The 20,582-nt window shown below is 36.5% G+C and overlaps 1 protein-coding gene across 1 annotated transcript in view; it reads right to left on the bottom strand.

Moving 5' to 3' along the window:
• Nucleotides 1-518: 518 nt before the first annotated feature.
• si:dkey-61l1.4 (collagen alpha-1(I) chain) overlaps nucleotides 519-20,582 on the bottom strand; it is a 51,568-nt gene continuing 31,504 nt past the window's right edge. Inside the window, exons 10-68 of the mRNA XM_051108734.1 lie at nucleotides 17,541-17,579; nucleotides 17,408-17,461; nucleotides 17,104-17,157; nucleotides 15,802-15,909; nucleotides 15,588-15,641; nucleotides 15,447-15,500; nucleotides 15,201-15,245; nucleotides 14,985-15,038; nucleotides 14,867-14,911; nucleotides 14,587-14,640; nucleotides 14,170-14,214; nucleotides 14,027-14,080; nucleotides 13,863-13,907; nucleotides 13,708-13,761; nucleotides 13,251-13,295; nucleotides 13,096-13,149; nucleotides 12,872-12,979; nucleotides 12,664-12,717; nucleotides 12,414-12,467; nucleotides 12,107-12,151; nucleotides 11,963-12,016; nucleotides 11,777-11,821; nucleotides 11,103-11,156; nucleotides 10,947-11,000; nucleotides 10,800-10,853; nucleotides 10,644-10,697; nucleotides 10,510-10,563; nucleotides 10,367-10,411; nucleotides 10,229-10,273; nucleotides 9,441-9,548; nucleotides 9,278-9,331; nucleotides 9,144-9,197; nucleotides 8,820-8,873; nucleotides 8,596-8,703; nucleotides 8,095-8,148; nucleotides 7,876-7,983; nucleotides 7,687-7,740; nucleotides 7,523-7,576; nucleotides 7,353-7,406; nucleotides 7,098-7,151; nucleotides 6,909-7,016; nucleotides 6,772-6,825; nucleotides 6,561-6,614; nucleotides 6,387-6,440; nucleotides 6,164-6,217; nucleotides 6,023-6,076; nucleotides 5,854-5,907; nucleotides 5,681-5,734; nucleotides 5,539-5,592; nucleotides 5,376-5,429; nucleotides 5,247-5,300; nucleotides 4,756-4,773; nucleotides 4,583-4,636; nucleotides 4,422-4,484; nucleotides 4,138-4,303; nucleotides 3,934-4,040; nucleotides 2,010-2,087; nucleotides 1,745-1,927; nucleotides 519-1,662 (exon numbers count right to left, since the gene is read on the bottom strand). Coding sequence (XP_050964691.1) covers nucleotides 1,507-1,662; nucleotides 1,745-1,927; nucleotides 2,010-2,087; nucleotides 3,934-4,040; nucleotides 4,138-4,303; nucleotides 4,422-4,484; nucleotides 4,583-4,636; nucleotides 4,756-4,773; nucleotides 5,247-5,300; nucleotides 5,376-5,429; nucleotides 5,539-5,592; nucleotides 5,681-5,734; nucleotides 5,854-5,907; nucleotides 6,023-6,076; nucleotides 6,164-6,217; nucleotides 6,387-6,440; nucleotides 6,561-6,614; nucleotides 6,772-6,825; nucleotides 6,909-7,016; nucleotides 7,098-7,151; nucleotides 7,353-7,406; nucleotides 7,523-7,576; nucleotides 7,687-7,740; nucleotides 7,876-7,983; nucleotides 8,095-8,148; nucleotides 8,596-8,703; nucleotides 8,820-8,873; nucleotides 9,144-9,197; nucleotides 9,278-9,331; nucleotides 9,441-9,548; nucleotides 10,229-10,273; nucleotides 10,367-10,411; nucleotides 10,510-10,563; nucleotides 10,644-10,697; nucleotides 10,800-10,853; nucleotides 10,947-11,000; nucleotides 11,103-11,156; nucleotides 11,777-11,821; nucleotides 11,963-12,016; nucleotides 12,107-12,151; nucleotides 12,414-12,467; nucleotides 12,664-12,717; nucleotides 12,872-12,979; nucleotides 13,096-13,149; nucleotides 13,251-13,295; nucleotides 13,708-13,761; nucleotides 13,863-13,907; nucleotides 14,027-14,080; nucleotides 14,170-14,214; nucleotides 14,587-14,640; nucleotides 14,867-14,911; nucleotides 14,985-15,038; nucleotides 15,201-15,245; nucleotides 15,447-15,500; nucleotides 15,588-15,641; nucleotides 15,802-15,909; nucleotides 17,104-17,157; nucleotides 17,408-17,461; nucleotides 17,541-17,579 — 3,807 coding nt within the window. The 3' untranslated portion in view covers nucleotides 519-1,506. The remainder of the gene's footprint in view (nucleotides 1,663-1,744; nucleotides 1,928-2,009; nucleotides 2,088-3,933; nucleotides 4,041-4,137; nucleotides 4,304-4,421; nucleotides 4,485-4,582; nucleotides 4,637-4,755; nucleotides 4,774-5,246; nucleotides 5,301-5,375; nucleotides 5,430-5,538; nucleotides 5,593-5,680; nucleotides 5,735-5,853; nucleotides 5,908-6,022; nucleotides 6,077-6,163; nucleotides 6,218-6,386; nucleotides 6,441-6,560; nucleotides 6,615-6,771; nucleotides 6,826-6,908; nucleotides 7,017-7,097; nucleotides 7,152-7,352; nucleotides 7,407-7,522; nucleotides 7,577-7,686; nucleotides 7,741-7,875; nucleotides 7,984-8,094; nucleotides 8,149-8,595; nucleotides 8,704-8,819; nucleotides 8,874-9,143; nucleotides 9,198-9,277; nucleotides 9,332-9,440; nucleotides 9,549-10,228; nucleotides 10,274-10,366; nucleotides 10,412-10,509; nucleotides 10,564-10,643; nucleotides 10,698-10,799; nucleotides 10,854-10,946; nucleotides 11,001-11,102; nucleotides 11,157-11,776; nucleotides 11,822-11,962; nucleotides 12,017-12,106; nucleotides 12,152-12,413; nucleotides 12,468-12,663; nucleotides 12,718-12,871; nucleotides 12,980-13,095; nucleotides 13,150-13,250; nucleotides 13,296-13,707; nucleotides 13,762-13,862; nucleotides 13,908-14,026; nucleotides 14,081-14,169; nucleotides 14,215-14,586; nucleotides 14,641-14,866; nucleotides 14,912-14,984; nucleotides 15,039-15,200; nucleotides 15,246-15,446; nucleotides 15,501-15,587; nucleotides 15,642-15,801; nucleotides 15,910-17,103; nucleotides 17,158-17,407; nucleotides 17,462-17,540; nucleotides 17,580-20,582) is intronic.

Here is a 20,582-nt window from a genome sequence, read left to right as displayed (position 1 = left end):
TTACCTTTAAAAAAAATGTATTCAGTGGCAGAAACAGGCTTCCATAGGCTTTGCCATTACAGTGATAAATTACATTTTAAAACATGTTAAAATATGTTTTTTAATGTAATAAAATGTAATATATTTTTAATCAAATAAATGCTGTCTTGGTAAGTACCTACAAGAGACTTCAAAATCATTAAAAAAAAACAAAAAACAAAACAGATCCCATGTTTTGAATAGTAGTGTATATAAACATCTCAGATTTTTATATTTAGCCATTCATATATTCATACGGGTTTTTCCTTGGCAAAATCACATTCACAATACCTAGGCTTTACCATTATCAGTCTAATTTAGTAAATGTGTGTATAAATCATCAGATTGAATAAGACAGACAAGTCCTGCGGATTATATTTTGCACTTCCCTACTTTAAAATTGAAAAAATTCCTTGCAGTTATAATTAATTCTGAAAGCATTTTAAATTTATACAGGAACCTGAAAGAACACAAACCCTCTAGGACTTATTTCGGCTTCCTTTGGTTTTTACTATCGCAGCCACAACATACCAGCAATAAAAATACATTCTTTTGAATGAAATCAGTTTGTTATTAAAACAGATTGCAATGAGCTACTTTTACAATGAGCTTAATTGTCATTATATTTAATTGGACTCTTTTTGCAATTTGCACATGAGAACAACTGATGTGTTATTCAGAATTGGTCACTATAATTTGTTAATAAAAATATAGTAAATTCCATTGGATCCACCATGAACAATGGTCCAACAGCAACTGTCTGCCCAAAATATTCTTTGTACTAATTAGTTAATGTTATTAGTTTTCACAAGCAGTGCCTGATATACTGTTTGAGGCACATTGTTTAAATAATATCGGATTTGAGTGCCACATACACCACATGGCCAAACATGACCGCAAATCCTTGCTTCTATGTTTAAAAGCCATCTAAGAAGAACAAAAGCTGTTACAGCAGTATAGAGTGGACAAACTACCAATTAATGCCAAATATTTTAAAACTAAATCTTCATCAAGCACATACAGGTGTGGCGTTATAGTGTTCAGACACTTTTGACCATGTAGTGTACATCACAGTGCTCTTTGTCATAAGGTGCAACATAACCTGAATCAAAGGGTTTTTTTGAAAAAAAAAAAAATCATGATTTGTGGAAATGAACTGCTTTTAAAATATGACAAGTAACATCCTAACATTATATAAATAATCAGATATTTAACAGAAAACAAGCATTGTAAACAATATACAACAATATATTACATCTCCTCGTGAGAAGCTGCGCACCAGATTGCTGTTGCCACTAGACAACAAATCAGTTTGTTGTACTGAAGGTACACTGTAAACTGAAGGTGAAAACTTCATTAGGAACCTCCATTCCCACAGCAGATGGAGAACAGTAGAGTAAAGTCCTGATTTTTTGGCTCTGCTTTTCTCAGAAAGAGCTCTGCAGAACAATTTTTAAGCAAGTCCTTAAATGAGAGACCGTTTGTGTTTTAGCTGAAGCAGACGTGTCCTACAGTAAACTGAAACTGTTCTGTTGCGTCACTGTGGTCAAATAAAGCCAGATCTCTGATTGGTAAAAGTTCCAGGTCTTCAGTCTCAAACTGGAACACAGACTCCCGAGGGCCTGTATCCGGTGACCCTAACGGCTAAACACAGACAGAAAGGGGGTATAATAAAATTAAATGAACAACAATGCAATCCATTATCATTTAGATACAATTGTCTTACTTCACAATCCAGTAATGTTCCCAGGAAGCTCTGTCTTCTTGAATCTGCAAGGAACTTAATGTCTCTTTCATTGAAGCCCTGGTGGCTGTTTGGCTGGCATGAAAATGTGACGTTCTGCTTAACAAACTTGCTGTTCAGTCGTAGGAATCTCATTTGTACCACACCAGTTTGCATGTAATCAAACTATAAAAACACAGTGAATTGGTCAAGCAGGAAATACAAGACATTTGATATTGAAGTTAGTGGTTCTGAGCAAACTACATACCTGGAAGCCACCATCTATAGTGCTCAACCATGTAAATGTGTCCGGCGTGGTGTCTTTGAGCCAGGATTTCATGGGGAGCTGAAGCAGAGATGCATCTTATTATCATCATTAATTAAACAAAGCTTAAAATGTCAGGTCAGTTAGATTATTATTTTTAAAATCAACAAGGATAGGTTAGATTGATCAAAAGCGACTTTCTATTCATCAATAGATCCTGAAAACAAGGAATCACAGATTCCACAAAAATATGCAGCAAAACTGTTTTCAACATTGAGCACCAAATTGCATGTTAGAATGATTTCTAAAAGATCATGTGACACTGCAAGACTGCAGTAATTGCTTGCTAAAAAATCAGCTGTGCCATCACAGAAATAACTTATATTTTATATATAGTGAAATAAACAACACTTATTTAAAACTGCAAAAATATAAAAAATTTAACTTATTTAAAATTGTAATAATTCTTCACAATATTATGTTTCTTACAAAATTTTTGATCAAGTAACGCAGCCTTGCCGAACATAAAAGATTTCTTTCAAAAACATATAAAAACAACAAAATATAGCATATAATATATATCACATTTATATAATATATTTTTTAAAATAATTATTGACCTAGAGAGTCCGGAGAATTGTACTGCAGTGTCTTTTCCCAGATTGAGCAAAAAACCTAGGACTAGTTTGCAAAAGTAGTTTTTTTTACATCTTCTCAATCATTTAACCAACAATTTGATTAACAGCAGTGGTTCCAAAGGCAAAGTAGTCCAGAATGAGGAGTTCTATATGATACGAATATCCCATGTATGTGCGAAAAACCGTGCAATGTTCAATCGTTTACATCCTTGAAAAATGTGATATCGCCCCCCCAGTGGCCGATTTCTTTCAAATTTCCCACAGACCTTTGAGTCAAACAGGCCCATCGAGTTTCAAGTACTGCTCACTGCAGAGCCGAATGGCCTCCAGCTCCCCCTCTCTGGATGTCCAACTTCACCTCTGTGTGAACTAATGGGTGGAGTTAGGTTTAGGATAGGGTAAGGGGTAGGGTTAGGGTGTGGTTAGGTGTCTATCTCCACCCATTACCTCCAGCTGGCTCTGCAGCGAGCACCCTCTCTCGAGTTTCGTTCTGATTGGCCTTTGTTAACCGCGTCTAATGGATGCTCAAACTTCATCGGCCAATGGCGACCATGTTTTTTTTTTTTGAACATACACAAATGTCGTTAGAGACACTTTGAGCCAACATGCACAGCGATTTTCATGTTGATAGGACAAATGGTTGAATAGGTATACCCATTTTTATGATTTTTTTGTCCTGTAACCTCAGATTGAGCTCTTACATCTCATTCCGTTCAGGAGTTATAGGCATTTTACTAAAAGTAGTCCAACTCCTTTCAAACGTTTTGGTGTCCCTTTGGGATGGCGAGTTGAAAGTTCAACTTTTTTTTTTGATAATTATTGATAATCACTCTCCTGAAAATCTTTCTGCACTGGTTAAGTTCCAATCGGATGAAAAACCTAGGACTAGTTTGCAAAAAAAGTTGTTTTTTCAAAAAATCTAAAATACATGGAAATTTCGGTAGACTCATGATTAACTCTGAGGTGTGCATTTTGTCTGGCGTGAGCCAAGGATTCCAACGACATAAGAGCCTGCGTTCCCATAAGGCTGATTGGGACGAGCCTAGGTGACATTGTTGGCGATGTGAGTACTACCATCCCTCCAAGTTTCAAGTCTTTACGACTTACGGTTTGGTCTGCACGTTCAGTTTTACATGGAGATTGCTGATCCCTACAAACTTTCAATCAGGAATGCAATTTGAGTTCTGGACATTTCAGTACGTATTTAAGCTATTTTTTCACATCAATTTTATTTTATTTTTCTTCCACATGATATGATCCCCACAGATGCCGAGGGAAAATGTACTTACCCGTGGATGAAGTGGTGACAAACATGTTTGTCCACCTGCACCAAAGTTACAATATACCAGCAAAGCATCAGCGGGACTGCCCTGATTTGGGTCGATATAATACATTCCTGAGACAAGAACAGATAAATAAAATTAAGTAAGTAAAATTATTCACAGGCTATACGTCTATAGATTATTAATAACATCCACGAGAATGACTCTGACCACTGGTTAAGTTAGGATGACTGATCATCAGCTCCAAACAGGTGGTGGCCGGATGCTCCTTAGTGCCGTCTGGAGGATCTATGAAGAATCGCAGGTCTTGCTGAAGGGAGTCCAGCAGGGTTTTAATAAGTGGATAGTTGGACTTGTCAGAGAGGTACATGAGGTCCTGATTTGTGCACAAAAACAAAAAGCATTGTCATACAGACATTATGTTAATGTGATATGATGAATGGACACTGAGCAAAAACATTTGAAAACCTAAAAATCACTTATCAGCTGCTTACTTTTAGCTGAGTCAGTGTTAGGTTCATAGATAAACCTGGTGGACCTGGAAGACCTGGTGGGCCCTAAAATACAACATAGTTTCAGTTACTACAGCACATATATTAATGTAAAGTTTTGCATATATCACTCAGGTAATGTAAAGAAGTCAGGTCAAACTCACAGGAGGTCCTCTTTTTCCTTTTGGACCAGTAAGTCCTGGATATCCTTTTAAACCCTGAAAAAGATGCATAAACCACATTTCGGAATCGTTATCAACAAACGTTAACAGCAAAAGTAAACTTGATAAAGAGGACAATACGCATTTAATCCTGTATTTAAATGTTTGTTCCAAACCTTTTCTCCAAACAGGCCCTGTGGAGTAAGGAAACAGACATAGTAAATAGTTAGTTTGAGTATCATTTGTGCCTAAAGTGTCTAATGCACCTAACCTCAATGTGGATTTTTTTTTCTTGGGTCTGATCATTTAATATTTCCTTATTAATTTTATGCAATTTAATTTTCACATATTAACTTTATCCTAAATACATACTGCTGTTTAAAAAAATGTGTCCGATTATGTATTTATTTATTTATTTGAAAATTAACACATTTTCAGAAAAGACACGTTAAATTGATTTTTGATATTTATATATACAGGATTTCCATTTCAAATAAAAGCTGTTCTTTTGAAAGTTTTATTAATCAAAAAATCGTGAAAAAGCATTACGGCTTTCATCACAATATCTTGTGTAACTCAGTCTAGAAAAAACAAACAAACATGCAGTTATTTAGAGAATATATTTTTGATTTGCTTTTCTATTTAATGAAGTATGGTAGTAACTTACAGGCATCCCTGGTAGGCCTGGGGTCCCTCTTTTACCTGTTGGGCCGATATCCCCCTAAAAGAGGCACAAATTACTCTATATTCTACATACAGTCTCATTGTACATTTACATGCATATCTAAATATTCACCTGCTCTCCCTTCAGCCCCTGTTTCCCTTTTTCCCCAGGTAGGCCCTGCGCCCCCTGAAATAAACCAATAGATAGAAATCAGCCACTTCAAACAACTAACAATTGCAGTACTTATACGTCTTTTGAGTTTCTTCTACCATTTGATTAAAATGAATGAAGGTACCTTCAGTCCATCTCCCCCTGGAGGACCAAGTAGCCCAAGTTCCCCTTTTTCTCCCTACAGACAGAAAGAAGAGTAAGCCTCAAGCTTCTCAGTTTTGTCACTCTACCAGTTCTAATATGACATTTCCATTAATGCCACAAACCTCAAAGCCTTTTTTACCACCCTCTCCTTTCTCGCCTCGGATACCTGGTAAACCCTAAAACAATACATGTAGACCACGGGTAAATATTCTCATCATCTTACATTAATTCATATGGATAGATGAGGCAATATTTGTTTTTCTAAGAATGAGAAAACCCATATGTATTCATTTACATATTGTCCTGGTCTGCCAGGAGGTCCAGTATTTCCCATAGCTCCCTGTTGGCCCTGTTATACACATCAGAAAAAATCTGCTAAAACATCATATACAGTAATTTGTGACAAACATCATGGCTTTACAGGTTAAGCAGCATTTAAAAATGACTAATTAATAAATGAGTACCTTCTCCCCTCTAGGCCCTCTGAGACCCCTCTGACCAGCTTTTCCTTTTTTACCCTAAGAGTGAAAGAATAATTTCAATTGGTCTGTTAATACTGGAAAATGTTTTTGCCAAACACTTCTAAACTTTAACACTTTACTTACTCTCTTCCCAGCATGCCCAGGTTTTCCAGGAGGTCCATCTAGACCATCATTTCCCTGAAAAATATGAAAAGTATATACAGTAAGACTGACTATTGCAGTGATAAGTAGTAATATTTTCATAAATTAACAGAGCAACTAAAGATGGAAAGAGTGAATGTCATTATATCAGATTACAAATTCAATCCTAAAATACGATGAATACAGATATTTAGACAGCTCTGACCTTCTGACCTTTCGGTCCATCCCTTCCCTGAGGCCCAGATTTGCCATTTGGACCCTAAAACATTTAAACAGAATAATACATAATTCCCAGTTCTCAGGCAGTGAAAGAATATTACCATTTAGTTGCTGATTCACTGCGGAAATTTCATTGATATTAAATCACACAAATACTGACTTGTGGCCCTGGTGGGCCAACAGGGCCATCAGCTCCCATTTCTCCAGGAAGTCCCTGGAAATAAGAGCAAGCAAGCAATAAATAAAGCAAACAAACAAATAAATATTGATAACATGCAATAAACATTAACACTAAGTAACATAATATTCATATAAAATGATAGTTTCTTCATTTAAATAACATTTTGGACAATTTCATGGTGAAATTCTACCTCCTTTCCTGGTAATGCAGAGGGTCCATTAGTACCAGGCAGCCCTGGTGGTCCCTAGACACGAGAGAATCATCAGCTGACATCAAGCAGACTTTAGTCACTCGTTATAAAAATTCTTCTTTAATTCAGAGCCTTACCATTTGCCCTGGAGGTCCTTGTCTTCCTGGTTCACCTTTAGGTCCCTCTTGTCCTGGCAAACCCTTTGGACCCAATAAGCCTTCTGGGCCTCTGGGACCCACCGCTCCCTGCAATATCAGTATTATTTGTCCCCTGAAAATCTAGCACTGTAACCAGAAATTTACCTTGAAACGGTTACCCGTACTAACCTGAGGTCCTGGCTTCCCCATAACCCCTTGTAAGCCTCTCTGCCCTGCTATTCCCTGTAGATGAAACCAAAACATAATGACTTTAATTTGACATTGAGAGGTCCCCCTCAGGACCCGTAATCTTATATAGCAGCCAATATGTATGCAAAAAAGGACATTGAGGCAAATGTGGCATCTCTGTCCTGTTCTAAGTTCACAATTCCAATGTTATTTTATCCAAAGTGTTGTATCATGGAAAACAATCATTGATTTTACCCGATTGCCTTGATCTCCTGGATGGCCAGGTGCCCCAGTTGATCCAGTTTCCCCCTTTATGAAACAAAGAGCAGGTCTGTTACACTACGAAATGCGTAAGGGTAATCCTGATCTACAGTATTACAAGAAACATTGATGAAAGAAACTTGAGGAAGAAAAGGGAGTGATACCTTTGGGCCTGGTGAACCAGTTGCTCCTGGTGGTCCCCGAAGGCCTATCAAACCCTGGAGTGAAAGCAAACTTACAACCAACCAACCAACTCCAAAAGTGTGTTCTCCATCAAGAACTACAATTGTGTAAGTTGATTTAGGTGCATCTTAAATAAAAATCATACCTCTAGACCCATCAAACCAGATGGACCAGTCTTTCCCATCAATCCATTCTGACCCTGGAGAATAGATAATTATTATTCAAATCTCTATACACTTAAATAACAGCTACTACATATTAACAGTGTAATAATAGTTAGGTAGCCAAAAAGTCTAGCCAACAGAAATGGGTTCTGCTCAGCAAGATCACTAACTTGTGAACCAATGTAGCCTTTATTCCCCTTCACTCCTCGCTCTCCTTTGTCCCCCAAAAGTCCAGATGGGCCTTGTAATCCAGAGAATCCTCGATGTCCAGGGTCACCCTGTTTGAATAAGAATGTAGCTATTTCACTTTGTATAAAAAGTGGTCACTGTATAGATCTTAACACCTCATCTGATAAAAATAATAGAAGAGCACTGTCAAATTATTTTACCTTTTGTCCTTTAGGCCCGGGGTCTCCAAAATCACCTGGAGGTCCAATACCTCCCTGTATATGAAACATCAAACATCAACATTATAATAATTTATAAATGGACTTTTAACATTTATACACTACTGTTTGGGGTCGGTAAGATTTTAAAAATGTTTCACTCTCACTCTCTTCTTGCCAGGGATGCATTCATTTGAACAAAAATATAATAAAATCAACAACACTGTGAAATATTTTTACAATTTACAAATAAACGTTTTCTCATTATATTTTAAAACGTAATTTATTCCTTTGATGGTAAAGCTGAATTTTCAGCAGCCATTACTCCAGTCTTCTGTGTCACATGATCCTTCATTAATCCTTATATGTTATTTTGGTGATAAAAAAATCATTTAATATAAATATCAGTGTTAAAAAAAGCAGTTGTGCTGCTGAATATTATGTATTATTATTATAGTGTAGCTTAAATTGGACTTGAAGGCTCATTTAATCAGCGTCACTAACCTCTTTGCCACGTGGTCCTGGTGCACCGTGCATTCCCCGTGAGCCCTGAGGCCCCTGTTCTCCCAGAGGTCCATTTGGACCAGGCTTGCCAGGGGGTCCAGGTGATCCCTAAAATCAAATACCCTAGTAAAATCATTTGACTTAGGAAAAGCTTGGGGTGGAAGCTGACCGACTTAGCGTTTTTGCTGGATGCATATGAACCAGTATCAATATTTCGCACTTACATGTTCCCCTTTCGGCCCTGTTTGACCCTCAAAACCAACTGGACCAGGATGTCCCTACAGCAGAGAGAGTGAATAAACTGTTAACTTACTAATAAAATGTTTAATTTTACTAAAAGAAGGAGTAGCTAATGCGTCACACTTTAAGAAAAATCTCCAGCACTTGTGCTATGTAAATGTTCTTTACATAAAAACATTCTCTTGCCTTTGTTAAAAAAAATTAAAGAACCAGAGATCAAGTTGCTTCTATTTTTGGTAAGCTGCCCAAGAAAAGAGGAAGCTGAATCAGGGAATATGTTAATTCTGCATATACTGAAATGAACTGACCTGTGGTCCATACAATCCAATTGATCCAGGGTCACCTGAAGTTCCTTGCAATCCCTAAAGAAGAGCATTATAAATCAAACGTTAATCCTATGTGTTATGTAACATGTTTTAGTAAATGAAAATGCTTACAATACCTGTACTCCTTTCTCTCCTGCTCGACCAACCATTCCACTTGTTCCTGGTGAACCCTAAAGAATAGCAGAATATGATCAGAATTTCAGACTGTAACTTTCTCTTTGAAGTTCTTCGAAGACTATTCTAAAAATTCAATAATCAAAATGAGGGCTACCCACTCACTGGCAATCCAATTGGTCCTTGTCTTCCCTGTGGCCCCTGAGGCCCCTGGCTTCCTGGGGGGCCTGGCTTTCCAGATAATCCTTCAGTCCCTGGCAGTCCTGAGGGCCCCTGAATTGACACACAGATATCAAGTTATTTCATAATTAATATAAAATATATAGAAATTTATATATGTGACCCTGGACTACAAAACCAGTCATGAGTAGCACAGGTAAATTTGTAGTTATAGCCAACAATACATTTTATGGGTCAAAATTATAGATTTTTTAAATCCCAAAAATCATTAGGATATTAAATAAAGACCATGTTCCATGAAGATATTTTGTACATTTCCTATGATAAATATATCACAACTTAATTTTTGATTATTACAATGCATTGCTAAGAACTTCATTTGGACTACTTTAAAAGCGATTTTCTCAATATTTTAATATTTTTTGCACCCTCAGAGTCCAGATTTTCAAATAGTTGTATCTCGGCCAAATATTGTCCTATCCTAACAAATGTTGCATAAATCTGTTTCCACAAATTGACCCTTATGACTGGTTTTGTGGTCCAAGGTCATATATGTGCATTTCATTACAAAATCCACATAGGCTACCATTCAATATTATGTATTTTGTATATAATATACATACAATAAATGGTGTATTATACATGTAGATATATAAACAGCAAAATAATGAAATATTAAAATTTAAAATAACTGTAAATAAATGTACTTTAATTTTTTTTTTTTTTTTCTCTTTTAATTTTTTTGGAAAAAAATTAAACTGAGGGCTACATACAGGCAGTCCTTGCAAGCCAGCAGGTCCTGTTTCCCCTTGGCGACCCTAAAAAAATTGGAAACATTATTGATAACCTCTGAGAATATAAAAATAGTGCTATTTAATTATTTGACTCTATGAATGGAGAAGTTACTTCACCGGTGGTCCACGTGAGCCCCTCTCACCAGCTGGGCCTGGTAAACCCTTAGAAGGTTAACAAGGTAACAATTGTTTTAAAAAAGAAATTATCAAAATGTCATAATATTAATGATACTTAACAGATGATATACAAATCAACTTACAGGTGGCCCTCTTTGCCCTGGTGGACCTGGAGGTCCCCTGATGCCAGGTTCACCCTGCCGATGCACATTCACAAAATATGTGATACAGCATTCAGAAAATGTATTTTAAAATATTTACAGCAGAGAGTTCTAACCCTCTCTCCAGTGTGACCTGGGTGTCCACGAAGGCCTATGGCTCCCGGATAACCCTGAGAGCAAGACAACAGCATATAGAATCAAATTCCTGCTACAAGCTCATCATGAATTTTCATGTCAGTCTAGACTGGTTTATGCAGGATAGTGCCACTTACATACATGCCTACAGGCCCTTGGGCACCTGCAATGCCTTGTTTCCCAGTGAAACCCTGATAACAAACACACATGGTAATGACAGATGTGAACACTGTGTATTAATTGAATTATTAATGTTCTGACAGCAATACAAAACTTAGGCTTACCTTCTCACCAGGAGGACCTTGGGTGCCATCTTGGCCTGGTCGTCCAGGTGGCCCCTAATGAGAGGAGAAACAGTGAGCTGGCGATAACCAGTTGAGAAAAAAAAAAACTTTTCATTTTCAAAATTTGACTACTTTTTGTCCTGTTGTTACGCTCACCTGTGAGCCTGGAGGGCCTTGTTTTCCTGGTTCTCCAATCATACCCTTCAGGCCCTTTAGATGACAAAGATTACAAAAGATATATGACATGAAAAAAGAAAAAAAATACATGAAAGACTAGAAAAGTCCACAATGATGTACAAGTAATAATTTTAGTATATTTAGGATTGTGAACTCTTTTATACTGTAGAAACACTGTGCTGCTATAAATAAAGTAAAAAGAGACCAAATAAATACTAAGATAATTCTTAATCTGATAATCTGATAATTCATGATAATTATTCATTTCAACTTTTTACGAATTATTATGATAATTATTATAAAGATATACAAAGAGATAAAAGATATAGATATACAATTCTGTCTACACCATATCTGACTTACAAAACAGGCTTTTGCCGTCATGCTGAAACAAAGCTCATTCCTCCATGACAGAAGGACCAACCCAACATGATATTTAAGACCTTGTTAAGTTTAATAGTCTTTGATCTTTCTGACCTCAACATGCCTGCGTTTCTCCTTCTTCTGAGGTCCAATGTTGGTAATGGCTCTTTTAAAAAACCATCTGCTATCATTACTGACCAGTCTTTACAACACTTTTATTATAGCAGCAGTCTGCTCTCAATTGACTAATATATCTCACAGAATATTTTGGTTGATGATAAGAAACATACATTAGATCCTTTATCTCCTGGGCTTCCAACAGAACCAGAAACACCCTGCAAGACACAAACAGAAAGCACAGGTCAGCACAATTTTAATGTCTTTGCTGCAATGGTAAAGCAAAGATGCATATTTCATAAATCACTATGATTGATATATATAAAAAAAACTTGATATTAAATGTATGAAATGGGAACCTGTGTACCAGGCTTTCCTTCTGGTCCCTCTGTACCAACTGGACCTCGCAAACCCTGCAAAAGTAGCAAAGTATATATGATCAATTCAATAAAGCATGAACCAAATAAATCTTGACTCAATTTACTCAAATTCAATTCCCCTACCACTATTCCAGGTACACCAGGGGAACCATGCTGGCCTGCTCGACCCTGAGCATACAGAAACAACACGAGTATGAGTACTTATTTACAGTTTGCTTATTCATAATATACAATGTTAAATATCTAGCTTATTCGTGAAACAAAGCATATGAATAAATCCGAGACCACAATACTTTTTCCCTAAATTGTTTTATGGTAGTGCATTTTTTAAATGATAGATGGATTTTAGATGTTTTTGCAAGAAGATGCATTTTCACTGGTGGTCTGGGGATTTTTCAGATTTTCATATGAAAACAAATAGCAAATTTACTCTGGATCCTCTGGGTCCTGTTCTTCCATTATCACCAGGTTCACCCCTACTGCCCTTAAATTCAAAAAGAAAAAAATGAATCAAAAGGAGATTTTATTGATTCAGGTGAATATATTAGTTGGACACAGTCAAAGGGCTTTTGAGCAGCATTGTTTTAAGAGGAGCAATCACAGGTGCATTGATGTAAAAAAGTGAGTTATAAGAAAGTTTTTGGTGATTGCTTCTAATCAAAGTCATAAAGCAGGCTGACCTTTTGACCCTCTTTTCCATGTGTTCCCTGAGGGCCCACTTCACCATCTACACCCTGTGGAGGAAACAGGGGTAATAAGAAAAAAAAAATATTGCCAAGAAATCATCTTTTGAACCTTTTATTATGATATATGCAGACTATGCCGGTATTGAATATGAAGAATATGAAGTAAGGCATGCTATAGGGAATCTTCTGCGAAATTGTATACCTGGATACCTGGAGCACCTGGCTGACCTTTGACCCCATGTAAGCCGGGGAGGCCTGACTGGCCCCTTTCACCCTGAGGACCCATGATCCCCAGCGCTCCTTTTGCTCCCTAAAACATATAGCATAATTATAAATAGGCAATTTCCTCACTCCTCCAATTACGCAATTGAAGCATTAGAATTTTTTTAATGTATTGTGTTGAATGTATTGTGTGCTGATTATTACTTTTTTCCCCTTGGGTCCTCTGTCACCTTTTTCTCCATCCGGTCCCCTATTGCCCTGAAGTAGAGGTATTAATTATTGAGGTAAAGGATATAAACTAACAATTTTTAATAAAATGTCAAATAAACATATGGTGAGATTTGAATCAGATATCTTACTGTGACACCTGGAAAGCCTTTTGGACCTGGATCTCCAGTTGTACCCTAAATAAATACATAAACAAATGACCGAATGAATAGTAATTGTTGACTCCCAACTGAATTGACTCCTAACTCAGTTATCATCAGAAAAAAAATAGATTTACCAGAAGACTAAAAACGGATAGAACATGGTTTAATTTTTTTTCAAGGCATCTGTAAAGAAAGCATGTTTCTAGCCTGTCAGAACACAGCATCAACTTACAATATTTCTGGGTGAAATTTATTTGAATTTTAAAGCCACAGTGACTTTGTTCAATCCAAATGTACCTCACTTAAATGTTACTCAGAGTTACAACTTATTCAATGCATAAAATGTGTTATATTGGGTGCTGAAGGTCTATTGTATGAGTTATACAAGTAACTGTATAAGAGTTTGCCTCTAGATTACATTTAGTATATTGACAAACACACTCACCACTGGCCCTTCAATGCCTTGCAGTCCTCTGTTACCTGCTGGACCCTCTGGCCCCTGTCCACAAACAAAAACATCTAGGGAATCCATTTCATAAACACATAACACATCTAAGTATACATATTCTTCATGTACACAGGAAGACTTTAAAAACGTACTTTGTCACCTTTGAGACCCTGTGGACCAGCCTGACCTTGAAGTCCCTGTGGGAAAAAAAACATCAAACTCCTGAATAAATGTCACAACAGACCCATATTTGGATGTGTCTTTTGACTTCATTAGGACTTCAATGTTTGTTGCTAGCCTACATGATGAAATTTACCTGTGACCCTGGATCACCAGGTGGGCCTCTATCTCCATCGCTCCCTCTAGGCCCCTAGGAGGAACAATCAGGACAGATTTTACATTATTTTAGCTTCTAAGAACAGACTTCATGAAGCAATGACACAAAACAGTGTTACATACCTGAGGGCCTTTACGCCCAACGGGGCCAGCAGGTCCAACGTCGCCCTGTAACAGCGAAAGTGTTTTGGTGTATAATCAAGTCAGTTAACTTCCAATCAGATTTCACTTGTAGGTGGGATAGTCAGACAATATTGTAAAAAATTATTTGCTCATCCTCTTGTTGTTTCCTAACCCGCCTGACTAAGAAACTACAATGGCAAGAAATACAATGGAAGTCAATGGGAACCAAAATTGTTTGGCTACAAACAGTCTTCAAAATATCTTCTTTTATGCTCCACAGGAAAAAGTCATAGGCCTATGGGTTTGGAACAACATGAGGGCGAGCAAATGATAACAGAATTCTCAGTTTTGGGTAGACTATCACTTTAAGCAATGAAATTGCACTACGATTTCGATAAGCAAGTGTCATTCGCTTACTTCTGAGCCATTAACACCTTGTGCACCAACCAATCCTGTAGCACCTGGTGCTCCCTGGCAAGACACAAACGCATATGTGAGCATTATTAAGCAGCATCCATAAATACCTGGATAAGGGTGCTTGTGACTCTTGAAAACAAAGTTCTTAAAATGGTGTCACCCAAGTAAAAATTAAAAAATGGATATCCATTATAAACAAAAAGAATCTTCTATTTTGAGAAAACTGAACTGGGGAGAGTGATTATTTCTTATTAAAAAAAACAGATTATTTATGACTCACCGCTGTCCCTGGAGGTCCACGTTTTCCATCATTTCCTGGATCCCCCTATGAAAACAAACTTCTTTATACTGTCAGGATGAATGCAAAAATATGTAAAAATAAATTGTGAATTAATCACCTTAGGACCAGGTGGTCCAAAAATCCCTTGAACACCTTGTAAACCAACTGGTCCCTTAAAAAAAAACAAAAAAAAAAACACACACATTAAACCATTCATGCATAATATTTATTAAAATATAAGACAAATAAGACATCTAAGGATACTAAGACTAGTTACTAGCACCTATGTTTAAAACTACAGTGGCAGTTCAAGAATATGAAGTGATTTACTCACTGGAGGACCAGAAAAGCCAGTAAACCCAATTTCTCCTTTTGAACCCTATAAATATAAAAAAATGACAAAGGCATAACCAGTCATGCACTTTTAAGACCTACACATTAGGAATACAGAAAATAATTTTTTAGTGGTAGTGTTCCCTCCTGATCCACTAGGGGGCAGTATGGGTGTTGAATTTCTATATATACACAGTACACACACATTAAGTGCATTTTAAATACTTCAGATGCAGGATTTAATTACCCTTTGGCCAGTCCGTCCTTTGTCTCCTCTGGGGCCAGGAGCACCAGGAAAACCCTGCTCATGGAGAGTACATAAAAAATGCTTTATGTAGGCAGTTAAAAGGAAGCCTATTGTAGAAAATCACGTAGCTTTATGCTGTACCTCATCTCCTTTCTCACCAGGGGGCGCTGTCTCACCTTTGTACCCACGAGGACCCTTGATTCACAACCGGAAATATACAACATATGGTTTTCCACAATGTGCCACAGCTACAGTTCATAGCCTTACAGAACCTACCCCAAAACATACCCATATGCACACTCGTGTCCCAACTACTACAAAGGCTACTGTAGACATAGCATGCCTTCAGTCTCACCTGTAGGCCAGGAACCCCTGGAGATCCAGTCACCCCATCCGGACCTTTCACTCCATCCCTTCCTTGAGTCCCCGCTCGGCCTCGAACACCCTTTGGTCCAATGCCACCCTGTTATAAAGTGCTTGCTTGTAACTAAATCCTGTAGATGCTTTGCAAAAATCGGCACTAATATTTAGAAGCTTGTAGTCAGTAAGATTTTCTTGTAAAAAGAAATGTATTTATTTATTCATTCATTCATCAAAGAAGAATTAAAAGGTTAGTTCACCCAAAAATGAAATTTAGCCCATTATTTACTCACCCTCAAGGCATCCTAGGTGTACATGTGTATATAACCTTCTTTTAGACAAATGCAATCTGAGTTATATTAAAAATTGTTCTGGCTCCTTCAAGCTTTATAATGGGCATTTGGGCAATGGGCGGGTGTTTCTCTTCTTCAGTCCAAAACAAGTCCAATAAAGTGCATACATCCACAATAAAAAGTACCTAACATGGCTCTGGGGTGTGAATAAAGGCCTCAGTAGCGAATCAATGCATTTTGGTAAGAAAAATATCCATATTCAAAACGAAATAATCAATTTTAATCAATTTTGTGCCAACAGCTGTGCACGGAAGCCGCTGGGGGCAGATGGCGTAGGACTTCGGGGCTGAGCATGCGCCTGTGAGAAATCCTCTGACATCTTTCTTTACAAATCCTCATTTTGTAACTTGTACTTCATGACCGATGTTTTGTTTTGCTCTCTCCACTGTGCACCCGAGGTCGTCACTTTTGAGCGGCGCATACGCAACGCCGACGACACACGTCATCCGCTCAGAGCGGCTTCCGTGTACAGCTGTTAGTGCAAGCTAGAAAAAGTGATTGTTATATTTTAAATAAGGATATTTTTCTTACAAAAATGCATCAATTTGCTACAGAAGGCCTTTATTTACCCCCCCGGAGCTGCGTGAGGCACTTTTGCATTATGGATGAATGCACTATATTGGACTTGTTTTGGACTGATGAAGAGAAACACCCACCCATTACATTATGAAGCTTTAAGAAGCCAGAACAATCTTTAACATAACTCCGAATGCATTCGTCTGAAAGAAGAAAGTTGTATACACCTAGGATGCCTTGAAGGTGAGTAAATAACGGGCTAATTTTCATTTTTGCGTGAACTAACCCTTTAAATTGTTGCAATCAAATTCAAATAACTTCAAATAACTAACTCAAATGACGAGAGCAATGGGTGCTAAAAATTTAGTTTTGTCATCAACATTATGAACACACCCACACAAAAACAGAGATATTGAATTGAAAGGTACCATTTCGCCTCTTCGGCCTGGTGGTCCTGTCTGACCTGGGTCTCCAGGTAAACCCTTCAGGAATAAAACAATTAAGCACAGCACTGTATATACCAACATGTTAAACAGAAAAACGTGCAAATCTAATCTGTGTGTACGCATTCCATCATTCGTCGTATTATGGTAAACCTCACTAGTCAAAGATTCACAATGACCCTCCATATAATTGGTGGTCATTGTAAAATTCTTTTATACTCTGCAACACAGGTTCTGTAACAATTCAGTCTGCATTAAAGGTGTTCAGTGTGTTTGACTGTGTACTCACAGGTAAACCTGGCCTTCCCATCTCACCCATTGGTCCAGGGTGTCCTGTCTCTCTCTGCAGAGGGAAAGGGTTTAGTTAGAGAGCATGTATTATAATGACATTTTGCTAAGTTATTCTAATTTCAAATACTTACTGGCCATCCAGCTGCCAGCAACTGGTAATAAGATGTTCTCTACAAAAAAAAAAAAAAAAAAAAAAAAAAAGTTATATGAACAGTCACATAACATACTATATCATAAAAGCTGTTGTTAAACAAAACAAAAAAACAAAATAGTAGTTATTATTAAAAATAACTTAAAAAAAGGGAAAAAAAAAAATTAAAATGAGAAATATTGCCTTGTCAACTAACTGAAATAAAATAAGTTTTGAGTTGAAGTACTAAAATTGAAATGATAAATTAAAGCTAACTTGAAATAGAAAAAAAGACAGCATTATATAAAGCATAAAAACAAAATTACTGAAACTAAAATTAAAACAACCACTAAAAAAAAAAAAAAGTTAATTCAAAATATTAATAAATACTATAATTGTACAAAAGAAAATAATAAACAATATCAAAATAATGCAGTGTTGAGGGGGTGGGGGGGGGTAACGCAGTACAAGTAACTTGAGTTACATAATCAGATTATTTTTTTCAACTAACTAGTAGAGAAATGCATTTATTTTTTAATTTACAGTAAAATATCTGAGTTACTTCTTCAAATAAGTAATGCCAGTTACTTTGTTTCATCCATTTACTGGGACAGCTCTCCTGTCCCCATGTTGAGAGAAACCGGGAGTAAGTGCAGAGGAGTTGTGTGTGCTGTGTAAACATGACACTTACTGTAGTTCTAGACTAAATATGAACATGCATTTATTCATCTCACTTACACAAAAACAGATTCAGTATTCCTCAAAATAAATAAAAACAGTCAAATGCAAACTCAGAATATGATGCAAATCTTCAATAATTAAATGCGTTAATAACTGAATTGACTTTTCTTTCAGCCTGAGGGTTATTCATTTCACTTTTGATGTGAAAGGGCTTTTACATGTGAAAAATATAACTTTTTTATATTAAAAACATACAAGAAAGTCCAGTTCAGATGAGAAAAAGTAACACAAAAGTAACGGAATGCATTGCTTCTATAAAAAGTAACTAAGTAATGCAATTAGTTACTTTTTTTAGGAAGTAATTCAATATTGCAATGCATTACTTTTAAAAGTAACTTTCCCCAACACTGGTTACATGTAACAATGTAATTTAATTACAAAATAAATGTAACTGTAATCTGTTGCAGATTCTGAGAAAAATGTGTAATTAAATTACAGTTACTCAAATGATAATAAGGGTTACATCTGAATATTTTCACACACATACAGATTTGATTGATTTCTTTGCAAAATTGCATTGACTGCTCTAAAATACGAGACAACAAAGTTTCAGGAGTTTAGGGCACAGAATAGGACACATGCTTACTCGGCAACTGTTTCATTTCCTATTTACGTTTATGTATATTCTTTATTTTGTAAGATTAAGAGTTTTTTTTTCCCCAAGGCATTGTTAAATGCCAGTGTTTCCCGTCATAGCTATGCAAAGATTCGATTTCAAAAACAGTATCATAGTTATTAAACTATTTCTTGTTATGATTCCAAATCAGTATTTAACCTCAAGCAATCTCAAAGTAAAAAGAGGTGCTCAAGCAAAAAAAAAATTAAAAAGTGATCAAATGTAATCAGTTACATTACTTTAATGACGTTATTCGAAATACATACATTACTTCTTACATTTTAAATAGAGTAACTTGTAATCTGTAACCTAATACATGTTAAAAGTAACCTTCCCAAAACATATAATTTTATTGTTTTGTGACTGTATATAGGCTCAATTGACTCATTTACACCCACATGTGGCATTCACTATGTAATGAATATTAAATGAGCAAACAAGCGGTTTCAGACCCAGCATACGCATGAATGCATAAATACAATTCAGACCGCATACGAGAGATGATGGGAAACGCTGTACCTGACTGCTGTTAAGAGGAAAAAAATCTGCTCGACAACAAATCCTCAATCTTAACTCTCATAACACTTAATGCCTGTATGTTTCAATTCATCTCTATAAGAAACACAAACTAGGGAGTGTTGAAAGGCATCGCTCCTGTTCAAATAGACAAGAAGAACTGAGGGACAGTGTACGCTGTCTCTGCAGTGTGGGCTGGAAAAGCTGAGGCCTCGAACCCACATAGACACACAGTCTCTGTCACACTGTTATTAAATCACCCAGGCCGCCTCCGCTTTATACAACATTTGTCTTGGCACATGCTCAATTTGGCAACAGGGCAGAGTTCGGCTCACTGATGGTCCAGTGAAGGTGAGTTTAAGAGAGGTTGGGGAATCGGACCTCCCAGTGCACTTGCCTTCAGCGTGTCCCACTGAAACAGAGGGATCTAAACATCTGTCAAAACCTCCTCATAACACTGCAACCGTTATACAGAGTGCAACCTGGGCAAACAGTAAAGCACCATCAGCACAAACAATGTCTGTAACTGTTCAGTTTACAATATTTCAATGACAAATCATACGTAAACACCACTGAATACACAGAGAATCAGTCCCATTCAGCAATGTCCATCTAAACATGACATATACACAAGCAGAGCTGGGTAGTAACTGGTTACATGTAATCTGGATTATGTAATCAGATTCCAAAAATGAAGTACTTGTAATTAGATTAAATTACATTTTGAAATACCCTATTTTATTGATTACATGATTACATTATTTGAATGATTTACATTTCATAACTTATTGATTCTTCTTAATTCTTTTTCATCTCTTAAATTTTCCTTTCTAAAATGCCTACGTGACATGCAGGTAAACAATTTTTTTAGTAAGTGTTTTATTTAGACTGATGCTATTTTAAAACAATTTATTTTAATTTTACATTTGTAAGATTTTTATTAATTATTAGCTTTTCATTAAACTGCCAAATAGGGCTGTCAAATGATTAATCACGATTAATCGCATACAAAATAAAAGTATGAGTTTGCCTAATATATGTGTGTGTGCTGTTTGTGGCTATTATGAATATATAAATACAAACACATTCATGTATACATTTAAGAAATATATACAGGTATATGTATTTATCATTTTTATATAATTTAAAATATTTTGTACATAAATAACA

This window comes from Labeo rohita, chromosome 5, assembly GCF_022985175.1.
Source record: "Labeo rohita strain BAU-BD-2019 chromosome 5, IGBB_LRoh.1.0, whole genome shotgun sequence".
Taxonomy (NCBI): Eukaryota; Metazoa; Chordata; class Actinopteri; order Cypriniformes; family Cyprinidae; genus Labeo; species Labeo rohita.
Note: the sequence above shows the minus strand (reverse complement) of the source record. Positions and strands in the feature narration are given on the sequence as shown.